The sequence below is a fragment of the Neoarius graeffei genome, chromosome 16 (genome assembly GCF_027579695.1).
Source record: "Neoarius graeffei isolate fNeoGra1 chromosome 16, fNeoGra1.pri, whole genome shotgun sequence".
Taxonomy (NCBI): domain Eukaryota; kingdom Metazoa; phylum Chordata; class Actinopteri; order Siluriformes; family Ariidae; genus Neoarius; species Neoarius graeffei.
This window is the reverse complement of record NC_083584.1, coordinates 5,990,790-6,018,273: the sequence shown is the minus strand read 5'-3', so window position 1 is coordinate 6,018,273 and position 27,484 is coordinate 5,990,790. Positions and strand designations below refer to the sequence as shown.

Sequence of the window (27,484 nt, the reverse complement as noted above, 5' to 3'; positions counted from 1 at the left end):
ACGGCAATCAGCCTTATGGATGATTAGAACCCAAGACGATCTGATTAAACAAGTGGAATCAGGGAATTGGGCGTAGCTCCTGCTCGGGTGGAAGGAAAGTTTTCAGCCACATGGCCCTTTGTGGATAAAACTGAAGACCCCTGAGGTAATATCAGAGTTATCAAAGGTGAGTAAATCACCTGCATAAAAAATCGTATTAAAATTATTTACACCCCGGTTTAAAACATGAATTATCTCTTTACACACAGAATAATCACCCAGTTCTAATGATTAATCACCTTTAATAACTGATTTACGACCCTTGCAGTTTATAGAAATTAAGGATTAAGACTAGGGTAAATGTTTCAGCGTTAGAAAACAAGCATAAAGGTTTAATTCAGGGTCAAATAGTGGATGATACACGGAACAGCAAACAAACAGCAATTCTCTAAACATGAACTCCGAATCCTCTGATTCAGCTTCTGCAATCACGTTCATTTCTGTAAAGGGTTTAACTGAAGGAAGCTCATCAGACCTGAGACAGCTAGAGAGGTCAGAATGTGAGGTCACTTCCTGTGCTGATGAGTGAAGTGTCGACTGAACAGATGCGTTTATGGAACTGAGAGTAGAGATGTGCATCAGGATAAAAGAAAGGTCTGGTGAGTGGGAGTTTTTACTTTAATGGGTTCGAGATGAGGGATCGGTGTGTCGGGGTTACAGCGTGGATGAAGGGATTTAAAGCAAGAGCTTCGTTTTTTAGGGCTTTTAAAATGCTGTTTCTGATTGGCTGAGAGCTGGAGGAGGACATGGAAGAACAGGGACATCTAAAGGGTTACGTGTGTGTGTGTGTGTGTGTGTGCGCGAGAGAGAGAGAGAGCTATCGAGGTCTCAGAGCTCACTCATGCCCCTTTTCCACCAAAGCAGTTCCAGGGCTGGTTCGGGGCCAGTGCTTAGTTTGGAACCGGGTTTTCTGTTTCCACTGACAAAGAACTGGCTCTGGGGCCAGAAAAACCGGTTCCAGGCTAGCACCAACTCTCTGCTGGGCCAGAGGAAAGAACCGCTTACGTCAGCCGGGGGGGCGGAGTTGTTAAGACCAACAACAAGACCGTGAAAGATCGCCATTTTTAAGTGACGAGAAGCAGCAGCTGTACAAACGCGAAGTCATCCATTATTATTATTATTGTTGTTGCTGCTGCTTCTTCCGTTACCCCTTTTCCACCAAATCAGTTCCAGGGCTGGTTCGGGGCCAGTGCTGGTGCTGGTTCACAACTCGTTCAACTTGCGAGCCAGCTAAGAACCAGTTTGCTTTTCCATAGCTCGCGGTGCTAAGGGAATCCACGTCATTATGTCGCTGTATACGTCAGTTACGTCGCTACGTTTGCATAAACCTTGGCGCAAATATCGAAGCAAAAACAACACGGAAGAAGCAGCAGCAGCAACAACAATAATAATAATGGATGACTTCGAGTTTGTACAGCTGCTGCTTCTCAGCGCTTAAAAATGGCGATCTTTCACGGTCTTGTTATTGTTGTTGGTCTTAACAACTCCGCCCCCCCGCTGATGTAAGCGGTTCTTTCCTCTGGCCCAGCAGAGAGTTGGTGCTAGCCTGGAACCGGTTTTTCTGGCCCCAGAGTCAGTTCTTTGTCAGTGGAAACAGAAAACCCGGTTCCAAACTAAGCACTGGCCCCGAACCAGCCCTGGAACTTCTTTGGTGGAAAAGGGGCATGTGTTGTTTTTGCTTCGATATTTGCGCCAAGGTTTATGCAAACGTAGCAACGTAACTGACGTATACAACGACGTAATGATATGGCTTCCCTTAGCACCGTGAGCTATGGAAAAGCAAACTGGTTCTCAGCTGGCTCGCAAGTTGAACGAGTTGTGAACCAGCACCAGCACTGGCCCCGAACCAGCCCTGGAACTGATTTGGTGGAAAAGGGGTAACAGAGACACACTGATTTAAACCCGGTGTAGTGTGTGTGTGTGATTAGTACACACGCAGGGATTAAAGGGGAACTGAAGGAAAAATAGAATTTTGATAATAAAAATCTCATTTTATTAAATATCGGAATGCATTTCTGATCGCTATTTTGTCGCTGCTATAGCAAGTTCTGAGTGTTTGAAATCTGCTCTGTAATATCAGTCCATATGTCAAAGCAATGGCCGTAAACGAGATTCGTTGAGACCTGTGCGAGACATCGTAGGATGGAAGTAAAACATACAGCGGAAATCAAAGAGACCAACATCTGCCAACATTCCCTGTGTCTGAAATCGCTCACTCGTTCACTACTCCCTACTCCCTGTATAGGGAATTACTATATAGAGGACTATACAGTGCGCTCATTGGTAAAATGTAAAAACGCTTTCGGACACTAGTCCGTCGCGCTGGTATTTACGTCATTACTGTCGCACAATTAAAATGTGCCAGATTAGTCGGCTGGTGGGTTTCAAAATAATAAATACACGCATGTTTTTGTGATAAATCCATATTATACTGAGCGCATTTCACACATTAATCAATACACAGTACCTGCAGCTTTCAGTTCTTTTAAATCAAGCCTGAATACTTTCTTCTTCACCGCTGCCTTTTATTAAATCACATTTGAGACTTTTAATTTGATTTCTTTCGGCGCGACCGCAATGCATGATGGGATATATTGCTTTGGTTAGTGACCATCAGTTGTACACTACTTTTTGTGATGCATTGTGGGAAACTTTGAGTGCACTATATACAGTAGGGTCTAAATAATCCTCACTAAGGTTTCGGACAGCAGTACAAAATGGCGTCCTCACTATACAGTGCCCTATATAGTGAGTAGGGAGCGATTTCAGACACGGGTTGTCAAAAGCCACACACGCCCTCTTTCGAATGCTGATGTAATCAAGCCGGAAGTTTAGTTTGTTTTGATCGCAATCAGGAAAGTTTGAAAAAAGTCGGCAGTAATCGTCATTTAAACTCGTTTTTGTGCAATATTTCATTTGGAAAACAGTTTTCAAAATGGCGGCACTGACACCTGGCTGACACTTCTTCACGTTTCGAAGTCTCGCACAAGTCTCGTGAAGATCGCGCGGATAAGCGCCGCCTGCCGTGGACCAAACGAACTAAATTCAACACGGCTAAACACCGAATAGGCCGATAAGTATAATATTTAATTGCGATTAGTTGCCAATACAAGTCATGATATAAGGTTACTAAAACCGAAAATGTAATTGAATAACACGTTAATTAAGAAATAAAGCAAGTTTAAAAATGACTTCAGTTCCCCTTTAACGTGTATTTAAATGTCATACTGAGATCCTTCACAGTGAAGAACAATATTAGCATAAGAGTTTAGAACCCAGCACACCTCATGAGAGAATATTACACTCCATCGCTGTTTACAGAGTATACAGTACACTCATGCTGCATACATGCAGCTACATTCAAATGTTTACATACAGGGATAGATTCAGTACTGTGCAAAAGTCTTAGCTCCCCTGGATTTTTTTTTCCACACAAACTTTGTTATAGATTTCTATTTTATGACTTCTACATTATCGAGTCAAAACATTTTAGAGTCCAAACATTCATTTTTTTTCCAGCACAAAATTAAATGTTACAGAAAAAAAAAAAAGTTTGTATCTGAGCAGCATATTCCATCAGAGTGCACTTTTCAGATTAAAAAAGAAACCATAATGAAGGCTGCTGGGTTTTGGTGTAAAATGAAGAAGTGAGTGTGACAGTCAAAGTGTCCAGAAGAACTGGGGCTGCTTCTGTAAGATGCTCAGGAAAACCTACAGATCATTTCCACATAAAACTGCACTCACTGGACCTCAGACGGAGATTTAAAAAATAAATAAATAAATAAATAAATGTCGTCTCACAAAATATTGACTTTGTTTCATTTATTATGGCTTATTGATTATAGTGAGTTTTAATGTTGAAACATTTCATTATTTTTAGCCATTTTTGGTCGACAGCATTTCTTTCCACGCGAATAAGACTTGTGCACAGACTGAAGACATGTAGGTCACAGAAATATCAGGCTTTCAGTGATCCCTCTTTCTGTAACAGAATTATTGTGCATCATAGATCTTTAATAGAAACAAAAACAAGAATTTGGTGCATGTTTAAATTTATTTTGGATTTTCCAAAATCAACACAGGGTCAAAAATATAGACACCCACTTAGATGATTAATTCAGAGGTGCTGAAAGTTCAAGATGTCTTTTAACTTCCCAAGGTCTTTTTTTCCTGTTGATGTCAGAAAATAAATTAAAACTTGTGCACCAACTTATTTTTTTTCTATTAAAGATGTTATGTAAATGACTGAAAATCTAATATTACCATCACATTCATGTCCGTGTTTGTAAACTTCTGTCCAACTGTGTATGTGAATGAAAATATATATACAGTGGGGCAAAAAAGTATTTAGTCAGCCACCAATTGTGCAAGTTCTCCCACTTAAAAAGATGAGAGAGGCCTGTAATTTTCATCATAGGTACACTTCAACTATGAGAGACAGAATGGGGGGAAAGAATCCAGGAAATCACATTGTAGGATTTTTAATGAATTAATTGGTAAATTCCTCGGTAAAATAAGTATTTGGTCACCTACAAACAAGCAAGATTTCTGGCTCTCACAGACCTGTAACAACTTCTTTAAGAGGCTCCTCTGTCCTCCACTCGTTACCTGTATTAATGGCACCTGTTTGAACTCGTTATCAGTATAAAAGACACCTGTCCACAACCTCAAACAGTCACACTCCAAACTCCACTATGCCCAAGACCAAAGAGCTGTCAAAGGACACCAGAAACAAAATTGTAGACCTGCACCAGGCTGGGAAAACTGAATCTGCAATAGGTAAGCAGCTTGGTGTGAAGAAATCAACTGTGGGAGCAGTTATTAGAAAATGGAAGGCATACAAGACCACTGATGATCTCCCACGATCTGGGGCTCCACGCAAGATCTCACCCCGTGGGGTCAAAATGATCACAAGAACGGTGAGCAAAAATCCCAGAACCACATGGGGGGACCTAGTGAATGACCTGCAGAGAGCTGGGACCAAAGTAACAAAGGCTACCATCAGTAACGCACTACGCCGCCAGGGACTCAAATCCTGCAGTGCCAGACGTGTCCCCCTGCTTAAGCCAGTACATGTCCAGGCCCATCTGAAGTTTGCTAGAGAGCATTTGGATGATCCAGAAGAGGATTGGGAGAATGGCATATGGTCAGATGAAACCAAAATTGACCTTTTTCGTAAAAACTCAACTTGTCGTGTTTGGAGGAGAAAGAATGCTGAGTTGCATCCAAAGAACACCATACCTACTGTGAAGCATGGGGGTGGAAACATCATGCTTTGGGGCTGTTTTTCTGCAAAGGGACCAGGACGACTGATCCGTGTAAAGGAAAGAATGAATGGGGCCATGTATCGTGAGATTTTGAGTGAAAACCTCCTTCCATCAGCAAGGGCATTGAAGATGAAACGTGGCTGGGTCTTTCAGCATGACAATGATCCCAAACACACTGCCCAGGCAACGAAGGAGTGGCTTCATAAGAAGCATTTCAAGGTCCTGGAGTGGCCTAGCCCCAGTCTCCAGATCTCAACCCCATAGAAAATCTTTGGAGGGAGTTGAAAGTCCGTGTTGCCCAGCGACAGCCCCAAAACATCACTGCTCTAGAGGAGATCTGCATGGAGGAATGGGCCAAAATACCAGCAACAGTGTGTGAAAACCTTGTGAAGACTTACAGAAAACGTTTGACCTCTGTCATTGCCAACAAAGGGTATATAACAAAGTATTGAGATGAACTTTTGTTATTGACCAAATACTTATTTTCCACCATAATTTGCAAATAAATTATTTAAAAATCAGACAATGTGATTTTCTGGATTTTTTTTCTCATTTTGTCTCTCATAGTTGAAGTGTACCTATGATGAAAATTACAGGCCGCTCTCATCTTTTTAAGTGGGAGAACTTGCACAATTGGTGACTGACTAAATACTTTTTTGCCCCACTGTATAAGGGTGGTCCCAAATTTTTTTTTTTTTAGGTTTTTGTTACAACCACCTTACCTTTTTTTTTTTACATTGCCTAAAAGAAGTTATTGTGTGAAATTTGGTTAAGATTGAACAATGTTTAGAGGTGCCACAAAGCCATTAAAGTTTTCACTCAAGACACAATATAAAATAATGTGGCTTATTAACTGTTTCATATTAATACAAACAATACAGTAATATAACTTCCTGTGTTCACAGTAACAATAGCTATTACTTGTCTGTGATTTTCTAAACCCTTCGGTATTCTGGTATCTTGTGGAGATAAAAGAACACACTAAGGACTTCCCTAGCAGAAGGAAGCTTTCTCCCAGACAGTTCCTTGGAAGTGCGACCGATTAACCAAACAATTGTCCTTTCTGGTTTTGTGCTTTGCACCACCGGTGCTACTTGTATTACTGTTGCTAGCCGTCTGAAAAACATAGAAAGAAAAACATTCACAACTTCATCAGCATATTACGATCAGTGCTCATTGTTTAAGAACCCCTTAGTGCATGAAAGTTAACCTTCTATCAGTCTATAAACTCTTCCTGCCTCCTCTTCTTCATAGAAGTGGCATATTCCCTCTAGAACTGTGACTTTTTGAGGGTTTGAGATCTTCTCTGCAACGGTCTACACACCAACTAATGTTAATGGCTTAACCCGATTTGCAACCTCATGTGGCACCTCTAAATATTAACCAATTTTTCTGAAATTTTGCTTGTTGCCTTCTTTTAGCCTGTGTAAAATAATGGTAGGGTGGTCGGAACATTTTGGTAAATAAAAAAAAAAATTTCCCATACATTTTGGGACCACCCTTATATATATGTATATGTAATTTCATGAAATCGAGTCGTACACAAGCTGACAGGCGACGAGGCACGCAACACCGAGTTGTCTATAATCCATGTACGATGAGATTAAGTGGAATAACTGCTTTATTCTATCCACATTCACTGGATTTTGAGAAACAGAGCATTTTTATTTTCATTTTTTGCAAATTCGATCAATAAAAACTTTATACAAAATGTCCAACAAAATCATTTCCGCTTAGACGGACTTCTTAAAAATGTATTGATGGCAGCACGAAATGACTTGAGTATTGCTTTTTTTGTATAAAGTGCCATTTTGTCGAGGTATAGAACAGCCTTAGACGACATTTATTTAATTCTTCCTTGGAAATTTCAGTTCTATAATTTTCAAACTTCAAGCTTTTGAACCAGTCTAAAAAAAAAAAAACAAAATTTAATGCTTAAAGATGAAGAACGTAAAGAAACCAATGAAATGACAAGCAATTTGTGAAAAATGCAAATAATTCTTGAAAAAAATAATTATATGTATGTGTATGTATATAAACACACGTTGTTACCATCAAATACTTTCCATATTTTGTTGCTTTTTCTTTTGTGTATTTTTTGGGGTTTTGTTTTCAAGTAGTTTTTATTTTGTCCTCTGTTGGTTCAGCAACATGCTCCGCCATTTTGTTTTTCTCTACTCATGGTATTGAGGTATTTCACCCACGTGACCAAGTCATGTGACGCAGCCATTTTGGACGGCACGTTTAAGTCCTTCAGTGCAAGGCGGTATGAGATGGTGGAGAACTTTGCACATTTTAACAAGAAAGTAAGCTGTGATTCGTGTTAAATTGGATCTGTCTTTTATCACAAACACTGTACCCAGCCTTGGTATGGAGCCCTGTTTATTTATTTCTGTGTCCCGTTTCTTTCTAGCCTCCGTTATTGCGTTTTATGTCTGATGTCTGCTACATGCAACCCTAGACAAATTAACACTGCCTTGTTTCACTGCTCAGATGGGTTAACAAACACTGACCCATTTACTTTTTGCTATATATTTTAGCAAAATTGCGTTAACTGATAAACTAACCTGAAATGAAATGATCACTGCAAAGTCTGGAGTACTCTGTTGGCTCCCAATCCTGTCTCTTCACAGCTGCAATCCATTTGGCCCTCTTGTCTGGGTCAGTAGGAAACCGGTAGTGATGTGTCAGTCGCGAACGATCCGGTTCAAAGAGCCGGCTCTTTGAAGTGAATGACGGGAGCCGGCTCTTCGGTGGGAGCCGAGTTGGGGAGCCGAATTAGTTTTTTGTCCTTAGGTACCTCAGAGAGAGAGACTTTCACAAAAAAAAGTTGCTGTCCGATTACATCTTTGTGTTGTCTATTACCATTCAAAGGAAAAAAAGTAGCATGGTGTACGCCTACTTTTTTTGGTTGGGGGGGTTGATGTCATTCACAGCTGCGAAAATACGAAAATTGGTGTAATGCTTAAAGCTGTGGAGCGCAGGGGAGAGGAGTCTAATATTTTATTTAATAAAATATTTTGTTGCACATTGTTCTGTGTTTGTTAAAATAATTTCCAACTTTGCTTCATAGTTTCTTAGGCCTGATTTATACTTCATAATTTATTTTGTGGCATTTTGTTCAAGGTCGAGTGTGAAATAAAGCCATAAAGGATAAACAGTTGATGTCTTCTGTGTATTTTATATTGGTAATATAACACAGTTTTGCATTATGTTTGTGAGAAAATAATTTATTAATTGGTAAGTAAGTTTTATTTCTATAGCTAAAACATTGTTACACTGCTATACTTTACAAAGCTTTACAATGGCGACAAAAACTAAAAAATAAAATGGAAAACATCCTATTGATAAAATATAAATAATAATGTAATTAATTAACTAGTTAATTGCAGCAATTAAATCAAAAATAAAATCTCAGGAGCCGTTTGGGAGCCGAAAGAGCCGGCTCCTTATAGTAAGAAGAGCCAAAAGAGCCGGCTCCCGAAAAAGAGCCGAAATTCCCATCACTAGAAACCGGTAAAAGGAGCGTCCTGCACGCTGTCCCTGTCTGTTGTGGCAGCCCACAGCACAACAAGCAAACACCATGGTTATTTATAGAGTGCTTACTGACAAATTAATCTATTCTAGGTGTCTGTAACACGTTTTTTTTTCAAGCCGGTTCTCCCTCTCTGTCTGCAGCGTTAGTATGTAGCTTGACGTTCAAAATGGCGGACACCGGGGCGTCACGTGACCCTGTGACGTCAGGTGAAATACCTCAATATAAGCTGACATCCTAGTAGTCAAGTAGCCAATCAGAGCGTGTGATTGCTCATATCCAGTGAATGTGGAGAGAATAATCACAGTTGCAGACAGCCTGTGATGTGAGGAGTGAAAGCGAAAAGCAGGTCAGATGAGCTCAGTGTCTCCCTCTGCTGTTAGTGATCTGTTACAACAGAACACACTCCATCAGGTCATCAGTCCACACTGCAGGGGTTCAGACCGCTAACGTGCGATTTACGAGAGAAATGAAGGAATATTTGGATATTTAATGCATCCTAAACAAAATGACTGATCTTCAGGTCTCTCAGTATCACTAACTACACTGACGCTCAGAACGTGTCTTTTTGTTTGTAATGTAATATATAGAAATAAATAAGTGGCTCTCCATCACCAACTATATTACACTTAGGTTTATGATAAACTGATCAGAAATCAACTAACAGATCAATACTCAAAGTAACAACGATGAGAGAAATCAGCAGATAAAAGATTAAAGGAAAAAAAAAAAAAGACAATTTGTTCACTACAAAGTTAATCCTGTTATGGGTATTTTACCGGGTAATGCAACATTCTGAAAATGCATTTAGAATTATTTAAATTCAGTAATTGGATTATAATTGGAATCAGATCGTTGAAACATTTCTTTTTTGCTTTATTGATCATTTTGCACATTTTAATCGAGTTATTAACTGATTAATTTCTTTGTTGAATAACAACCAAGCTCTTTTAAAAGTGAAACAGAATAAATGTTGACATTTACTGTGTTTTTTGTTAAACAAAACAGAAAAACATCATGATGTACATTTCCATCAGTATCAATGGAACATTAAACGCACACACGTGCAGCGCGTGCGTACGTACGGGCCGTTATTCACACACTCCGCAGTCACTTCTGTGGGATTAGTGGACTGAGGATGAAATGCAACTGTGGAAGTGTGTGTGTGTGTGTGTGTCATGCAGCAAACAGCCAATCCCCGTTAGCCTGGCATCAGTTGAGTCTTTTTTCTGTTAAAAACAAGACAAACACACACATACACGTTAAACAATCACCTGACCTGTTAAACACACACACACACACACACACACACAAGGTGGTCAAGTGGCAGTGAATCAGCCTCGGCTCTCATCATTCGCTCACGATGACATCATTACTCTGTGCCCTGGAACTGGACTTCCTGTATTTTCTGGACTTTAAAAACACATTATGCAGGACTCTCAGCTTGTAGAGCAAAACACAGTGCTAAATCCCTCAATGTTGGTTGTTATGGTTACCTAGCCTGGGCCCGCCCATCCTAAAGGCCTCTGCATGCTCTTGCGACAAGGCTTTCACAGATAGCTTTTCACAGACAGTTGTAATTTATCGTTGAGCGGGGAGTAATAGGCGTGCGCGATGTTATTCACCGCCACAACGCAAGGGGGCGCGAAGTCGCTAGGAGTAGTTGGTGGGTGTGGTTAGTGGAGTGTTTATCCTCCGGTTACTTATAATGACTAGAACTTTTTTTTTTTTTATAATGGCTAGCACTGGAGTCGTATAGATGTACGTACTTCCTCGATCAACCGCTCTTCGTGCTGCTCCATCTTCGCTCGTGTTTTTAAAAATGCCGGTCGTGAAAACAAACCAAACCGGGAAAGTAGGGAAGCGGAAGTGCGTGTACAGCGGATGTAGAGTGGACCAATCAGAGCCCTCTTGTCTGCGAGGCTTCTGCGGTGGTCACAATTTTTGGGAGGTGCGTGCAGAGCGTCTGCGAAGGTGGGGGGGCTACGCAGACACTATCTGCGACACCGTCTGCGAGGACTGGGTTGTCAGCATAAATTGGCCTTTAGTGTGACGCAACGAGGGCCTGTTGCGAGCTTAGTCTGGCCAGGCAAACTATCGACAGCATTTCCAAGCTCCCGAAAAATCGGGAGCCAATCAACTTTGAGCATCTCCAACGGCCCTGGGTAGAGGCGTGTTCAAGGCACTGATGTAGTAGAACTGCGACCGGAAGCCATAGATTGTTTACAGAATCTATGCCGGAAGCGCTTCATTCACATCCCGAACATGGAGCAGCGGCAAGCCTTTAACACAGCGGTAGATGCTGTATTGAAAGCATTCAACGGGAAGTTCTCATTGAAAACGGAGCAAAGAGCAGCCCTGGAGGGATTTATTGAAAGGAAGGACGTTTTCGCCTTGCTCCCGACCGGCTTCGGTAAGAGTTTAATCTACCAGTTAGCCCCGTCGCGTCGCATACGTCAGAGGAAAGAGTGATGTGATTGGTTTAAGCTTCGTCACAGCCTTTTCTGGCTTCGACCAGTAGCAAACTGAGGCATTTCAGGGAGGCGGGTCAACCACGGGCTCTGGGAAACGGTTGGGCTTAATATCTTGGCCAGACCAATAGCTCGGAGAGCTTTGAAGTCGCGTTAGCCAGACTAATGGTTACCAGAAGCCATTGTGTTACGTTTCATCCTGGATATCATCCTCCTTCACTCTGATTGGTTAATTTTGCTTCTCATTTGCATAAAATTACAGTCTGATAAACATCACTCCTGTTTTGCTGTTAAATTTTATTGATTTGTTGACATGCTAACATCCGTAATTTCTTTTCTGTATAAAACTTTTTTTTTTTTTAAAAGACATTTCTTCCTTATTGTCCTCTCAAGAGTGGAGCTGAAACACATCACCACCCGCCCCGAGCACTTTTCTGGCCCCAAGCTTCAGGATCGTTTTAAGGGTTATGATCCGATTTGCTCTCTGCACTTCTGCGCAGCCGCAAAAGTGACACTTGAGCACCGTAATTTGTTCAAGTTGAGTTTGAGTTTTGTGTGAAGCAGGTAGCGAAAGCTGACTGTAGGGTTCTGTAAACGTTTGTTGAGAAAACATACGAGACTCTGGCTTTAGGTTCACGGTGGCAGGTCACGGGTCTCTCGCATCGCTTCTAATTAAATGCAATTTCACAAAGTTGTCTTCCTTCAGTTTTTATATGTCAGGAAGTCCATGAGCACGAATCACACGTAGGAAGGAAGTGAACAAACGTCAGACCGGGCGTCACATGATCTGTCTGACGAATCATTCAAGCAGATTATCTGTCGCTTTACAGCATCACGGCTCAGTCTGACCAACTGTCAGTTCCTTTTATTTGGCTCGACAGTGTGAACGCAGGGTCACGTGGAAGCAAGATGACGCCATTACTCGCGTGATAACGAGAACAGATCAAGGTCATAACCACAGAAAAAGCCAAAGCAACACTAACAGGACAAACACGATCATGACCACGATAATTCAGATTCCGTTGAAAGTTAAATGTGTGTCGAGGACGATGCGGCTCGCGATCCGTAGTGTTTTATAATCCGGAAAATACCATATTTATTTTAAATGTCTTAAATAAACTAAACCAGTACTGATAAACAGCAACAACTTCCTGTCTTACTCAACATTCAGAGAATTATTTATTCAGGTTCTCAGTATGACATCACTCACATGCCTGGTGCTTTTGGAGAATTCTAATCTATTATTTTGCTTTTCTATACTTAAAAAAATGAATAAAGTGTGCTTCATGCTTATATCAAAGAAATTAATTAGCATGCGATAAGAACTCAGCATACACACTCTGCAAACACACACACTTCAGAGAAGTCATGCTGGTTGGGCTGAACCCGGGTCGTACCTGCCCGCCCCGACACCTCCCACACCGCTATTCTGAGCTCCTGAAGCTGCGGCGGCACTCAGAGCTCCAGCTGAGACGGAGGAGCCGTTCACCGGGCTCCCATCACCACGCAGGATCCCTGTGCACTTCCAGTTGTCCATGTAGTTTGCTAAACACACACAAACACAATTATTCAGTCATTAGCTCATTAGAACATGATCTCTGTAGTCTGAGCTGTCCAAGTCCTTCCAGCTAATTCACTCAGTAAAGATCTGGGAGTTTAGCTCCTGCAGAGACGACGCGCTGTCCAGGCTAGCTAAGTTAACTAAACAGCGCGCTACTGTGATATTAGCAAGCGAACTAACATTACAGCAGTGTTTCCTGTGCTCTACCGGTCACACCACATTAGCTTGTGTAATGGAATTTTTAGTACAGCCCTGTGTGTGTGTGTGTGTGTGTGTGTGTGTGTGTGTGTGTGTGTGTTAGGGGTTCATAACCCGTTCATGAACCCAGGGCTCTGTGTGTGTACATAACAGTTAGTGTGTGCAGGAAGAGGTTAACAACAATAGCGGTCAGTCCCCTGGGTCTACTAAATATTAGGAAAACACCTAAAGGGAACATATTTGCTGACAAAGGACAATTCCTTCACTAGTTAGAGTTTAAATCCTTGCTTTGGACTGCAGTGCTCTCCATGGGCGCTTTTAAAGTGGTGCGCCGCCACGTTATAATTCTGGCCCGCCACCCTTCCCTTGACCCAAAAACAAACAAAAAAAAAACCCCTGTTACTTCATCAGTATACATCAAATAAAGTATTCGCTTTATTATAATTTTGTAACTATTTAACACGCAGAAGACCATTAAAGGTCATAGGCAACGGTCGGAGGTAGAACGTAGAATATCAACTTTGTCTAGAAGAACGACCCAAAAAGGGAATTCAATCTTTCTATCGTAGGGTCTAATTTGCACCCTAAAATTGAATAAGGGGTCATTCTACGAAACCGGTGCCTTTTGTGTCCGCATAATTTCATGACCTCTAAAAAAATGTCAGAAATTGTGAAAATGTATTTCAAATGAACAAAACTGTTTATTTAAGTGTTGTGAATTACACAATGCATGTTTTACTGGTCACTGTAAACAAAAATCCTACATTTTTTTCATCTTATCATCAAATACACAACCTATTTTCCCATGTCCAGGAAGTCCCGTATGGAATTTGCACCTAACATATTTACATAAATATATACATTTTTCAAACAATTTTTATTAATTTCATGAATAAAATTACATCCTTCGTAAAATACAATAGTTTTGTTTAGAATAAAAGTATCATTTATTATCTAAAAATCACAATTTATGCTCGTCCCACAATTTTACATACCACCCTGTAACGCTTACACGTTTTGGCTGTTAGAAAGACAGTGTCTCTTTAAGTGACATCACAGGAAGCTGATGACATCACTCAAACCCTTGGCCAAAGTCAGGATCCCAAGCAGGCAAGTTCCCACACAATTTGATATGATTTATTTGCTCTTTTTGGTAGTTAGATAGGGTCTGTTAAGCTTAACCTTACCACCCTGTAACGCATAACAGACAGGGAAACTATAAAAAAAAAATCTTGGTTTTTTTCAGCTTTTAAGGAAAATAGATTTGTAAACTGGATTGTACACTTGTTAGCTATGCTAGTTATTATCAGAACTAGCTGAGGTCATTCTGAGGTGAAATTTACCACCCTGTAACATACCACCCTTTAACACTTTGTATTCAAATTTAGTGCATCTTGTCCGTTACAGGGTGGTAACACACGACACCTGGGGCACAATAAAAAGGATAATATTAACAGGAATTTATGCATGAGGTGGGAAAATACATTTTTTTGCAGCTCTGATGTCACATTTAATATGAGTATCTTAAAAAATAGCTTATCTTAAATTATTTTTTTAAGAATTGCAATGTGGAAAAGGCACCGGTTTCATAGAATGACCCATAAAACTGTTAAAAAAACACACTGTTTTGCCCAATTTCCGAAGCTTTGTTTACATCTCACTTATGCGCACTTTCACCGCGCATAAAAACCGGGTTTTTCTTTGGAGATTCCTGAACGCACGTCTGCACTCAACCTGAACGGCAATGTAAGTAAACGGAAGTGGGCTCAACTCAAGCGGTTTGTTTGTCTTAAATGGCGTCACACGCCGAGTGGTCACGAAAATAGCCGAACAGAAATTCGCTGCAATCCTCGCAAACTTATTTTAATTATTACTTATTAACAATACTTCTTGGGACCAGAAGAAAATTACAGAGGATTTAACATATAAAGTTTCAAATGTGCATAAAATTAAAACCGTTGCCTATGAGCTTTAAACGAATGCATACGGGGCTACCTGAAGTGGCCACGCGATTGTAGTAGAAAACCATCCAGCCGGCTGCATACAGATTGAGACACAGAGCGCTGCAGATCGAGGTCTATCTCTGTGTTACACCACACCACAGCCATCGTTGGGTGTATCAGTGACGACAGAGAGGAGGAGTATAGGAGCCTGGTGAGGGACTTTGCTGTGTGGTGCAACAGGAACCATCTGCAGCTCAACACCTCGAAGACCAAGGAGCTGGTCATTGACTTCAGGAGGTCACAACCAGTTCTGATCGAGGGAGTCGAGGTGGAGGCTGTGGATTCCTACAAGTACCTCGGGCTGTGGCTGGACAGGACTTGCAACACCAATCACTTATACAGGAAGGGACAGAGCAGGCTGTGGTCCTTTAACATCTGCAGGAAACTCCTGTGGATGTTCTATCAGTCTGTGGTCACCAGTGTCCTGTTTTACACTGTGGTGTGCTGGGGGGGCAGCACATCCAAGAAGGACACATCCAGGCTGGACAAACTGATCAGGCGGGCCGGCTCTGTGGTCGGCGTGAAGCTGGACTCTCTGGTGACGGTGGCAGAGAAGAGGTCTATGGACAAACTATTGAACATCATGGACGACTCCAGTCACCCTCTGCACACCGTCATCAGCAACCAGAGGAGCCTGTTCAGTGACAGAATGCTCCGTCCCAAGTGCAGGACGAACAGACTCAAAAACTCCTTTATCCCTCACGCCATCAGACTGTACAACTCCTCTCTGGGGGGGAGGAGGGGGAACAGGAGGACAGAGGACAGGAAGGAACAGTAGCCTAGCCTGACAATAAGCAATACTGGACAAATGTGCAATATAAAGTGCAATATCTTTTTAAGAACTTTATTTAAGGGTGACACTAAATATCATTATAGATAATTTACACGTGGCCCTCTAAATAACTAACAAAAAATAAATTAGGCCACACCAATTCAATTAGTTGGTTCTCGGAATCGCCGCTTGAAGAAAATGCAAAAATAAATAAATAAATAAAATCGAAATCAGACTCCTGCCAACAGAAAAGGTCACGTGACGTCAAAAACCAATCAAGTCGCTCCTTTCACTTTCGATAAAGACTTGTGGAAGAAACATGCCTGTGGAGGGGAATCCTGCAAAGCCTGGGTTTGTGATTGTGAGGATATTCAGCGAATAGAAGCGTAAAATCTTTGACAGGTGTGTTGAAATTCTGCTTACTGGTTTGCCTGTATCGTTTGGTCGATTTCCACCGTTAATTTTACCATCAGAGCATTTTTTTTTATTTTATTTCGCCCGTTTGCTTCATATTTTTCCTGAAAAAAATCAGAGAACCAACTAATTAAACTGGTGTGGCCTAATGGTTAAAAAAAAAAAACCTCTAAAAAAAGGGAAAAAAAAAAACCCCTTACAATTTACAAATTAGAATTCATTCATCTCTCCTACCACCCCCCCTTCTCCCCCCCATCCTTCCTCATATCTTATTCTTTTTAGATATTTGTATATGTAAATACTTAATTTATCTAGAAGTTCTCTATTTATCTGTAATGATGCTGCTGGAATCTTAATTTCCCTGAGGGAACCCTCCCAAAGGGATCAATAAAGTTTTATCTAATCTAATCACATTACACCACACCGACAAACAGTAACACTAGAAGCTACAAGCTGCAGCTCGCCAGCAGCTAAAGAACTTTGCAGTGCACACGCAGGTTGTTGTAGCGTTATTGTGCAACAGTTACGCTTATCTATCGTCTTTTCTGACCATGCACAGTTACAGTCATCATAGAACAGCGCACACACACACACACTAGTTAAGTTCAGGTCTTTTATTTTACGTATCTGTGATCGTGTAGGCGAGAGCTGCATTTTTCCCGTTGCTTCAGTGTTTGTTTACTGCAGGACTTCCGGGTTCCGGGGTCAAAGGACCCGAACTACGGGGGCTTTGTAGTGCCAGTCTCGGATGCACGCACCAGCTCGTGCAGGGACTGGAGTGGTTTCACCCAATTAACAATAATTATGTGCATTGTAAAAAAAAAAAGTATGCATTTATTGTAATTGGGTATTTTGTTTATGAATTATAGAGATTATTGGCTGCACTTAGACCTGAGGTTGTGATGTAAATGTATGGTTTATGCGATGTTGGTAATATAAAGTAATCGGTATCTTCCAGTGGGCGGGGACGGGCCACTATATCCAGCCCTCTGAAGGGAGGTGGGTTAGTTGGGTCATGGGCCCTGACTGTTATGTAGTCGTCCTGTAACGAGCGTGTAATCAGGCGGTGCAAACATACTGCAATACAATATTCTGTTTTGTAAGCAAAGTATTTTGCTGTAATTACTTGAACTTTTATTTTATTATTATAATTTATTGTGTTAAATTTCTGCTGCTACTTTGGGAAACCGGACCCAATAAAACATCTTGTATTAAAAGTTCTATCTTTGGCCGTTGTCCGTCAGATGATATGTACAGTAAGAATGTGTTAATTTTTTGTAAAATGATTTTAATAAATGATTTAGCATTTCCTATCCATTTATTGGCCAGTTTCCCTGTCAAAAAAAGCTCAAAGTCCGTCAGCTTCAGGCCCCCCACCGGGGCTCCGCCCCTGGACCCTGTTGGGGGCCGAGGTGGCACCCAAGCCCCTGCCACCACCTTCTATTTTTGAAAACTGGAGAATCTTGGACTGGGTTACGGCTTTTAACAGAAATGTTCTGCAAGGATTTAAAAAGCCATCATGAGGAAGGGGAGACACACACACACACACACGCGCGCCCCGAACCAATCTATGCTCTGCTTCTCCCTTTGCATTCAGAAACCAGCAATAAAGATTTGTTTTCTCTGCTTGGATCCAAACAAGTGAGTTTTTTTCCTTTTTCCACTGCAGTTGTAATCCAGGATATTTAGTGTAAGTGTTTAGGACATCTGACCTTTCCAGAGCCGGACGCAGCCGTCGTCCCCCGACGAGGCGAGCAGCGTGCTGGTGATGTTCCAGCTCACGCGCCACACCTGAGAGTTGTGGCTGTCGAACTGAGCCATTAACTGCACCTCGAACTTGGTGGGGCCCGAGCTGGTGGAGCTCTCTCTCCTGGAGGAGCACACACAGGAAAACATCAACACACACAATGTCCGGGCATTGTTTTAATTAGTAAATGTAAATAATCTTTTGAAAAATTAGCAAAAATGTTAGCTCTCTGGAGCACTGATGTGCTAAAATAATAATCATAATCATGCAAATTTCGTGTTTGACCCACTCACTCACCGCAAAGGTACGAGCTTGAAAATGCGCACGTCTTTGGTTGCGATGGCCAGGACGTGGAAGGACCTCCCGAGGTTCGGTGCGAAGGCGATGTCGTGGACCGGATCCGTGACGGTCATCAGGGTTTCTGCTTTGGCGTACTTCCTGTTAGAGAGGAGGACCGACATCAGGAAGTGAACGTAAAGGGAGGGGCGATATACGACCACGGAAACATCTCCATCCCTGTGTGCATGGTGTAGAAGCTGAGGAAGAGCGCGTGTGTGAAATGAGATCGAGGAATCCAGGACGTGTTGAGGAGCTCAGCCTGCTCGTCAGTAGAACGCTTTCTCACAGACTCACCTGGTGTTTTCGTTGTACTCGTAGATCTGCACTTTTCCGGTGTAGGTCACGTTGCTGTCGTCACTGCCGACTGCGATCATCGGGGCGTGAGCACGCGAGCTGGAACATGAACACACACACAGGATATATGGAAGGGGGGGGAGGGAGAGAAAAAGAGAGGGAAAAAAAAAATTTGTAATCGAGGGAAGCTGGAACAAAACCTAATGCTATTGGTTATGGTTTTGTTGTTGTTTGTTTTTAGCCCCACCCACACACAGAAGGTACTGTGTGATTAATGCTGATGATTCTTCAAAAATTTAAAATGCAAACTTCCCAGAAGTCGAGGATCTAAAGGCCGACACGAGTCAGTTACGTGCTTTTTTTCTCTTTTTAGAATGCTGTGTACACACATTGCCATGCTCTGATGTGTGTGTTTTCTCTCACTGAAAATAACAGCAAGAGGTGTGTTTTCATTAACTCTAACAAGCACACACACCTGGAGGGGTTCCAGGAGATGCAGGAGCACGAGAGTTTGCAGGAGATCTCGTGCTGGAGGCTCCACTGGCTCAGGTTCATCACGTCTGGAGCTTCGTAGATACGAACCACACCGTCAGCTGAGCACGTGGCCAGAACCAGACCCATGTGCTTCGGAGCGAACTTTACATCCGTCACTGACGTCCTGCTGTCCACTAGAGTCGTCCTCTTAATCTACACACACACACGATTCCAAAGCTCTTGTTCACATTACGTTCAACACACACAACCTTTCAAACGGTCCAGGATAATAAAAACAGCTAACTAAATAAATAATTAAAGTGTGAAGTTTAGTTCCTGGAGCTCATATGAGCTGTGTGTGTGTGTGTGTGTGTGTGTGAGAGAGTGAGAGAGAGAGAGAGAGAGAGAGATTAAATGACTCAGACTGACCCAGTGGCTGAGGCCGCGCTGTTTATCGTTCGACTCCCCGACGATCTCCTCCCAAACCGCAGCGGTGCGGTCAAAGGAACAGGAGGCTAAAACCTGGCCGAACTCCGGGTGAGCCCACGTCACACGCCACACAGAGCCACTGTGAGTCTGAAAATATCACGCACACACATTACTACAGTTACAGCACATTAAAAAAAACAAAAACAATTATTGCTCCCATGTTCAGTTTATTTACGAAGGTAAAACACCATGTAACGGACCTTCCAGCTCGCTGTGCAGTGCCACTCGCCGCGGTCACTTTTGTCCCAAACCTACAGCAAAAACAGAACAAAAAAAAAAACCACGAGATACATTTTATGCTAACAGTAACACCAAACATTCATTTAAACCAATTCAAACAGCCCTTATTGCGGGATAGCGATGTTAACGAGAGATATTCAGGACTGTGAAACAGAAATGACAAAATCCGAGGAAACAATTTTAGCAGGGGGCCTGGGGGCCGCAGGGCCCCAGAAGCTGAACAGATTTTGTGTATATTGATAGATTTGAAGCATCTCCTGAAAGCAAATATTTTCTCAACCACGCCATTTAATTTGAACTGTTATTACTATGTTGAAATAATACAATTTGAACTGATTTACCTTTTAACTGATAAGGGTTCACTTGAAGAATGAAAATATATCAATAACATGCCTCATATTGTAAATTCACTTATATTCTTGTGTCGATTCGTATCAATTCATTGGGTCCCATAATGTCTTTTCCAGGGGGAAATTCCAGACTAAGGCCATTATTAAAAAATTTTCTGTTTCCGGTCCACCGGCCGGGTGAGTGCTGTTTGTGCGGTTGAAATTTTTTTTTTTTAACGCCGGTTTTTCGACATTTTTTTTGGGTTCGTAAATCCAAAATCGAACTTGACATTTCCGCATTCCCAGGGCTTTCCACTAAGGCTCATACTAGCCAGCCATGACAAATAAGTAGCCAGGGGGGTAAACACAAAATAAACTCCTGTGCACGCAGTTCCCAGGATTAAATGTATTTTCCACAGACCATTTATTTATTCACTTTACTCAAGTACAAAATAAAATGGCAGTAAATCTTCTCTCTTTTCTTGCGTATTGTATCATGAGGCGTTCCTGGCTTGTAAATCTCTTATTTTCGGTGCATGACACATTCACGCAGCTGAGTGCGCGCGCACACCACATGTCGGGGCGCGGATGAGTTACTCTCCCTTGATCAGCGGTTCAGTTTGACATTATTGTCAGTCCGTTAGATAAACATTTAATTTTATTAAAATCGAAAATTAATATTTAGAGCCTGTGGGCTACAAAAATAGTCATTAAAGTAGCCGGCTGGACTTAATTGTATGGCCGGCAGCCGGCGCTTGTGGAAAGCCCTGTCGAATCAGCTCTGCGCATGCGCCGTGCGGCACAAAAAAATGGCCGCCACCATGAAGGAAGGAGATCCGGAGTTTTCAAACATTTGCTGAAGTGTGAAATCGCAAAATGGTATTCTAGCGAACAACAAAATAGTAAAGATTCAGAAAAACAAATCATTCAGTGATCATTTTAATAGTGTAATTTCATCCGAACTAGGCCTAACGCTCGATTTAGAACTACAAAAAGTCCGTGTGTCGGACATTTTAAGTAGCTTTGTAAAAGTTTTGCAAATGTTGCAGTCAGCATTTAAAATGCCAACTTAAAGTTTTTGTACAAGTTTCAGTTGATTAAACTGTCATTTTATTAAATGTGTCTGCTTTTGTAATAAAAAAGTACTGAAAGAAAAAGCAAAACACAGCACTGCGATTTCTTATCCATCCATTAAAAAAAAAAATAAAAAATCCCTCCCTCCTGACTGAAATTTTTTTTGCCCACCCGGTGGACAGGAAACGGATTTTTTTTTAAGGATGGCCTGACTATTAAATAAGCCACTAATGTTTTTGAACTGATTCAATACCAAAATGTCTCTCTTGTTCATGTTAGACAGATTCTAGTCAAAAACTATATACAACTATTTACAAGTCAATATTTATATTTATTTCCTTTTCTTTGTTAGCAGTTTCTTCAGCTTAGAAAGCCTACTCTTTTCTTTCTGACTTTCTATACGGCTTTTCCTTGCTCTTTTGGTCTCTCTTTCATTACATATTCATGATAACAATGAACATTATGAACAATAACATAAGTTAAAACTACATAAATAATAAATGTGAACAAGTTGGTCTACCTGGTAATCTATAGTCCAACAGCTTCAATTTCACCAATTCCGCATGTTTTTTTTCCTTTAACATGGTCAACCAAACGTGTTCTTCCACCAGAACCGTACTTCACATCCTGATGGCACAAGATGCAGTATAAGCTTTCCCCGGTTCTTTTATCTTCCGTATGTGCTCATGGAGATATTCACTACCGGCTTTAAACTCCAGCCATCGCCAATTCCATGGATTTTTGATGGCGTTTTCCTTGTCAATGTTTTTGACATCGTCGGTCTCACCGTCCTCCCTCTGAACGATGTCCCTCCGTGACGCGGACATACCGCGAAATTCTCCTTTTCAAAACCGTTGATATCGAAAGCGTGTTTAAAGAGCACAATGGTAAAACGAAAAGAACACAAGATTCGCGCCATGGTTTGTAAGCATGGCACAAATGCCGTAAACTGGCCTGTCATTGTCGCAAAAGAAAAAAAAAATATATACCAAAAAAATTACAATGTCGTTACAGAAAGAACAATTTGCGGTAGGCTCGTTCCCAGACTCGCCGGCTCGGTGACACTCGCTGTATGAGACTACTAGCGGTCGGTAGACAACAACCCCTACCCCCCCCAATTTGTTATTGCAAAATTAGATGATTTACTAAAAGTATATTTTTGGCGGCCAAATTCGTGGAATTCCGCGGATTTTTCACAGCCCTGGATATTTTATATAAAGGATCACAAAATTACAGCTTAGTTTCCAAACTTGGCCCGTATTTACTCTTGTTTTAAAAAAAAGTCATGAAAAGGAAACGTTTCTTGCTCATTTCTGGAAAACCTGAATCTTTCCTGGGTCTTATTTTGACGGCAGAATACACTGTAACTCTGCTATAACGAGCTCTTTTACTACAAACTTTCACTTAATGAACTAAGTTCGTGTCCCCGCCTTTAATGACAAGGCGTCGGAGTCCTCAGAGAAACAATCACTGTTCCATGTGCTCTTCTTCCCACAAACAGTAAGTAATCAAATCCGCAGTCAAGTTAACAATATGAAGAGCGGCTCCATTTCAGTTTTACGTACTTTTCGGTATAATGAGCTATTTGGATGTCCCGTAGGGAGAGCAGGCATGAAAACAGGTCAGGGATGAAAAAGGTGAGAAGGGTACGCGAGTGGTGACATGGCCTCTGGTGGTGTTTTATTTTGTTGGGCGGGGGCCCTCCCCCAGAATAAATATTATAGCCTCCTTACTAAGTATAGACCCCTTTCACTGACGTCACCAGAAACCGGAAGAAAAGAGACCCTGCGCCATATTGGAAGACCAACAAACTCGTGATTAGGGGGAAATAACGGCAGCGCGCGGAATTTAAACCCACGAGGCACTTGATTCATCATAAACCTACAATGGTAAACTTTTGTGCTGTGTTAGGGTTCCAACAAAGCTGATGGGAAAGGTGAAAAGAAGTCTTTCTACAGAATACCAGCTGTGATTGAGACACAAGGGGAGCAAACCAAGGAGCTTTCTGCCGGGAGACAGAGAGAGGATTTAGCTGCTTTATGCAGAGCGGATCTGAATACTTCAAATCTACAGCAGTACAGAATATGTTCAGACCATTTTGTTACTGGTAAGTCACTAGGCTAGAGTGTTGTAGCAAATTTTTTTTAAATGTTTACTGAATAAAAACATCCTTAATTTTAATCACATTTATGTTATGTATTTCATTTCTTTTGTTTTAATTTTCCTCCCTCCATCCCTCTTTGGATTTTAAATATAGTTTTCCCCATGTCCAAATAATTCAAATATATATAAATAAAAAGAGATAAGTAGTAAATTAAAAATAAATTATGAAATAAAAATCCATAACAGCATGAATACAGATTGCAACAGTGGTCAAGTGCTATAATTTTTTTAACATGATGGTGGAGAATTTCATTTAATCTGCACTGATTATTATATGAAATATAAATGAACAAATTCTGGACAGGTCTTTCATAGAATGGAACGACTGTTAATGTAGTAAAGAAAACACTTAACATGTTAATAAAAGAAAATTTGCTGCTACATTTCAGGTGTAGTTTGTTTTATGTATGTATGTATGTACTTGCATAGATGTGTACTTGGTCTTCCAATACAGCGCCCTAACAAAATCTCACGGTGCGGTGACATCACGCGAAAGCCCTCTATACTGTATTGACATTTGCACAAGGACATACAGTACAAATACAAATTCAAATACATGTAGTTATAGTGAAATTATGCCCTGGAAAAAATGCGAATAATAGAACGAAGAAAGTGGAGAACACACAAGGAATACTGATCATTTTTTCCTTTTATTTGCCCGGACCACCAGTCACTATGTTTACATGCACGTCCAAATCGAGCTACTGTCGGTAATCAAGCAAAGGGTCCCAGCAGGGGTGCCAGAGAAATCCAATCCTTCACGCACAAGTGAAATCGGGCTATTGTGCAAGGTGCATTGTGCACCCGAGCCACACATGGCGCTACACGCCCCATCGTGTTGGTACACTTCCGGTTGTCGTCATGAAGAAGAGCTTATTATAGTGTTGCCAGATACTGCTGACGTATTCCAGCCCAAAACATGTTCAAATCCGCTAAAATGCACTTAAACCCCCCAATCTGGCAACACTGGCAGTTCCGTGTTCAAGCTGTTAGGCTTGCTCTAACAGACTGTATGGCTACAAACTGTCCGGCGCAGACCACTGTTTTGTAAGACAACTTATTTTGCACAATAATATTTTTCTAAAGTCCATTTTTTGCTTACAAAAAAATATTTTTTTTTGCTTACAATTTAACTTGTCTTAATAAACACACAAAAAGTTCAATTGTTTTGTTTTTATTGACATTCTTCAGATGTTAGACATATATTTGTGTGTATACACACACACACACACAAATACAATGACTTGTTTATGTACACAATTCACAGCTATGCAACAGCTGTACAGATGTATTTGGTGATACAGTAAGTGAGCTAAATTTTAACAGTGCAAACAATGCCACAAAAAGAAAAGATTCATGCCGTTGTCATGATTCGTTGTCATGCCGACCGAGGCTGTTGTGTTTCCTGCTTGTGGTCTCGTCACTTCCGGAAGGGGCAGTGCTGAAGTAAGTAGCTCGAATACGTAGCTCGAATAAGTAGCTCGACAGGGTATACATGCACTAAGTAGCTCGGCAGAAATCGCATAAACTAGGTCGTGTAGCTCGATTCCGAGAAATCAAGTTCGGTTCAATTTCAGCCGAATTAAGGTGTATACATGGCATTTTGAACTTCGATTTCAGTCGAGCAACGGCAGAAATTCGATTCTCTCTATGTGCATGTAAACGCACTGAGTGTCTCCATGGCCCATTTTCGCGGAGTTGCCACATGTTTCAGCCTTGCCCGCTTCTCTCCTTCAGCAGTCGATTTCTTGGCCTGCTGAGCACTGCAAGTTGCTCCAGAGCCATACTTGCTCTGCTGCTTTTCCTCCTTGTTCACCCTCTGCTGGTGTTTGTATGTGGCTGCTGCAGAGTTAATGTTCTTGCACAATGTTCTGTCCACTTCCCCAAACTTCACGTCCTCCCTTCTAAAGAGCTGCATAGCTGTCTTCCCCCTGGACATCAGCGTCTACTTGACCGTCTGTATTGCATTAAAGGTTTCCACATTCATGTTGCCACTCCTTTGATCAATTACATCATTCATCAGACTAAATGAGGACTCGACTCTAGGTCCATGAAAGATGGAGAGGCAACACTTAACCAGTGCACCCAGGGAGGGGGACTTGTCTTCGACAAACCAGACATGACCCCACCACTCCACGATGCTCTCTCCCTCCTTGAAGCTGGGGAGGGTCAGGCCCAAAACACTGAACCGCACAAGTTCCCTCTGGAGATCCTGGTCTGCTGGCAAGAGGTGCCCCAGCATACCACTCAGCCTGCCGAGATATGGAAGTACCTGCAGCGTTCAGTTCTTTTTAAATCAAGGCTGAATACTTTCTTCTTTGCTGCTGTCTTTTATTAAATCAAATTTGAGACTTTTAATTTGATTTCTTTCAGCACGGACAGCACTACAAAACGGCGTCTCCACTATACAGTACCCTATATAGTGAGTAGCGAGCAATTTCGGACACAGGGATTGTCAAAAGACGTGCGCGCCCTCTTTCGAATGCTGACGTAATCAAGCCGGAAGTTTTGTTTGTTTTGATAGCAACCAGGAAAGTTTGAAAAAAGTAGGAAATTCAGTCCGATGACTCCATCCAGCTTCCGGTGGTCTGGTCTGCACTCTGACTGATGTGTGCACGCTCTGGCCAGCAGGAGAAGAGGCACGAAATGATGCTGCTTGCCCTTCGCAGCGAGATGTACTCGTCGCTATGGCGTCAATATCAAAGCAGGAGGAGGAGGCGCAAACTGCCACGAACTGTCTATGGGTGCGAAGTGACCTCCTTGCCCTTTGGGTCAATATCAACCCCCCCCCCCCCCCAATTTTTTTTCTCATCGGATCTACACGATTCACGTAGGTCACCCGTTTTGGTTTCAAAACGGCAAATTTCACCGAAAGGTGAGGGATTTTCATGTATGGAGAGGGTTTTTTTCCCTCCCTGAATTGTGAGAAAACATCTTTAAACATTTTCACCCCAAGTTTTCTGCACTTTACAGACAAGTGCGGAATGATGTTGTAGTGGTTAACACCGTCGCCTCACAACAAGAAGGTTCTGGGTTCGAGCCCCGTGGCCGGCGAGGGCCTTTCTGTGTGGAGTTTGCATGTTCTCCCCGTGTCTGCGTGGGTTTCCTCCGGGTGCTGCGGTTTCCTCCACAGTCCAAAGACATGCAGTTCGGTTGGCGTGGGGCGGCCTTGGTCTGAGGTGCCGAACCCCTGACTGCTCCCCGGGCGCTCTGGTGTGGCTGCCCACTGCTCCGAGTGTGTGTGCGCGTGTGTTCACTGCTTCAGATGGGTTAAACGCAGAGGATGAATCTCACTGGGCTTGAAGTGTGCATGCGACAAATAAAGGTTTCTTCTTCTCAGAAAGCTGCTTTCTGTTTCTCGAGCACAGCGCCATCTACAGGTAATTGTGATAATGGAGTTTAATGCGCATGCGCAGTAAAGCCATCTCTCTTCCTACGGTCGCAAAAAGACGCTTTCTTAGCTTTAGCTTACTCGAGCTCATTTTCATCTCGATATTCTGACTGTTACCGCTATTATTTTGTGATAATAATATTTCTAAAGTATTATTTATATTTCCTGTCAGCGGAATCATTCCACCGAGTTTTTCTGCTTCAGGCAACAAAATGCCCGGATGTTCCTTGTTCACATGCGCGTGCGCGTTTGAAATATCACTCATTTACAAGCAGCTTTAAATAAAATAAAAGTTAAAAGGCTAACTGTGTGCATGTGTCTGAATATTATTAATAATACCTTCACACTCTGGTCGCTGGAGCAGGTGGCCATCCTGCGGCCGTGGAAATCATAAGAAACATCATGAATGAGATCTTTATGATCCGCCGCGATGCTTTTCGCCACAAACATCCCTGATTTCTGACCTTATAAATCCACAAACATCAGGTTAGCCTGAAAGATGATCCAGTTAAAAAGGGGGAAATAAACACAAACATGGAGCTCTGAAGCAACTTTTAACGGGCGCGTGAACTCAACCGAACTCCAGGCGCCATTTTGTTCGTCTGTGGTTTGGTCCTAAATGACCGACGTAGTGCACTATGTAGGGTGCACGAGACAGCACGGCAAACCCTATATGGAGTTTAC

General features: G+C 41.9%; 1 protein-coding gene across 1 annotated transcript; it reads right to left on the bottom strand.

Moving 5' to 3' along the window:
* Positions 1-9,696: 9,696 nt before the first annotated feature.
* seh1l (SEH1-like (S. cerevisiae)) lies at positions 9,697-27,427 on the bottom strand. The gene is made up of 9 exons (XM_060942415.1): positions 27,140-27,427; positions 19,804-19,854; positions 19,544-19,690; positions 19,116-19,327; positions 18,641-18,739; positions 18,305-18,445; positions 17,973-18,130; positions 12,710-12,857; positions 9,697-10,070 (listed from the first exon to the last, which is right to left on the bottom strand). Exons 1-9 carry the CDS (start codon positions 27,248-27,250, stop codon positions 10,043-10,045), a joined length of 1,095 nt encoding a protein of 364 aa, XP_060798398.1. The 5' UTR covers positions 27,251-27,427; the 3' UTR covers positions 9,697-10,042.
* Between the last annotated feature and the right edge of the window lie 57 nt (positions 27,428-27,484).

Bases quoted from the DNA above. Each gene is read 5' to 3' on its own strand.
- seh1l (XM_060942415.1), bottom strand. From the start codon at position 27,250: ATGTTTGTGGCGAAAAGCATCGCGGCGGATCATAAAGATCTCATTCAT. The intron at 12,858-17,972 runs GTCAGATGTCCT...GTGTGTGTTTAG, and splicing joins CTGCGTCCGGCTCTGGAAAG to CAAACTACATGGACAACTGG. The intron at 10,071-12,709 runs GTACGACCCGGG...TGTTTTTAACAG, and splicing joins GGAGGTGTCGGGGCGGGCAG to AAAAAAGACTCAACTGATGC.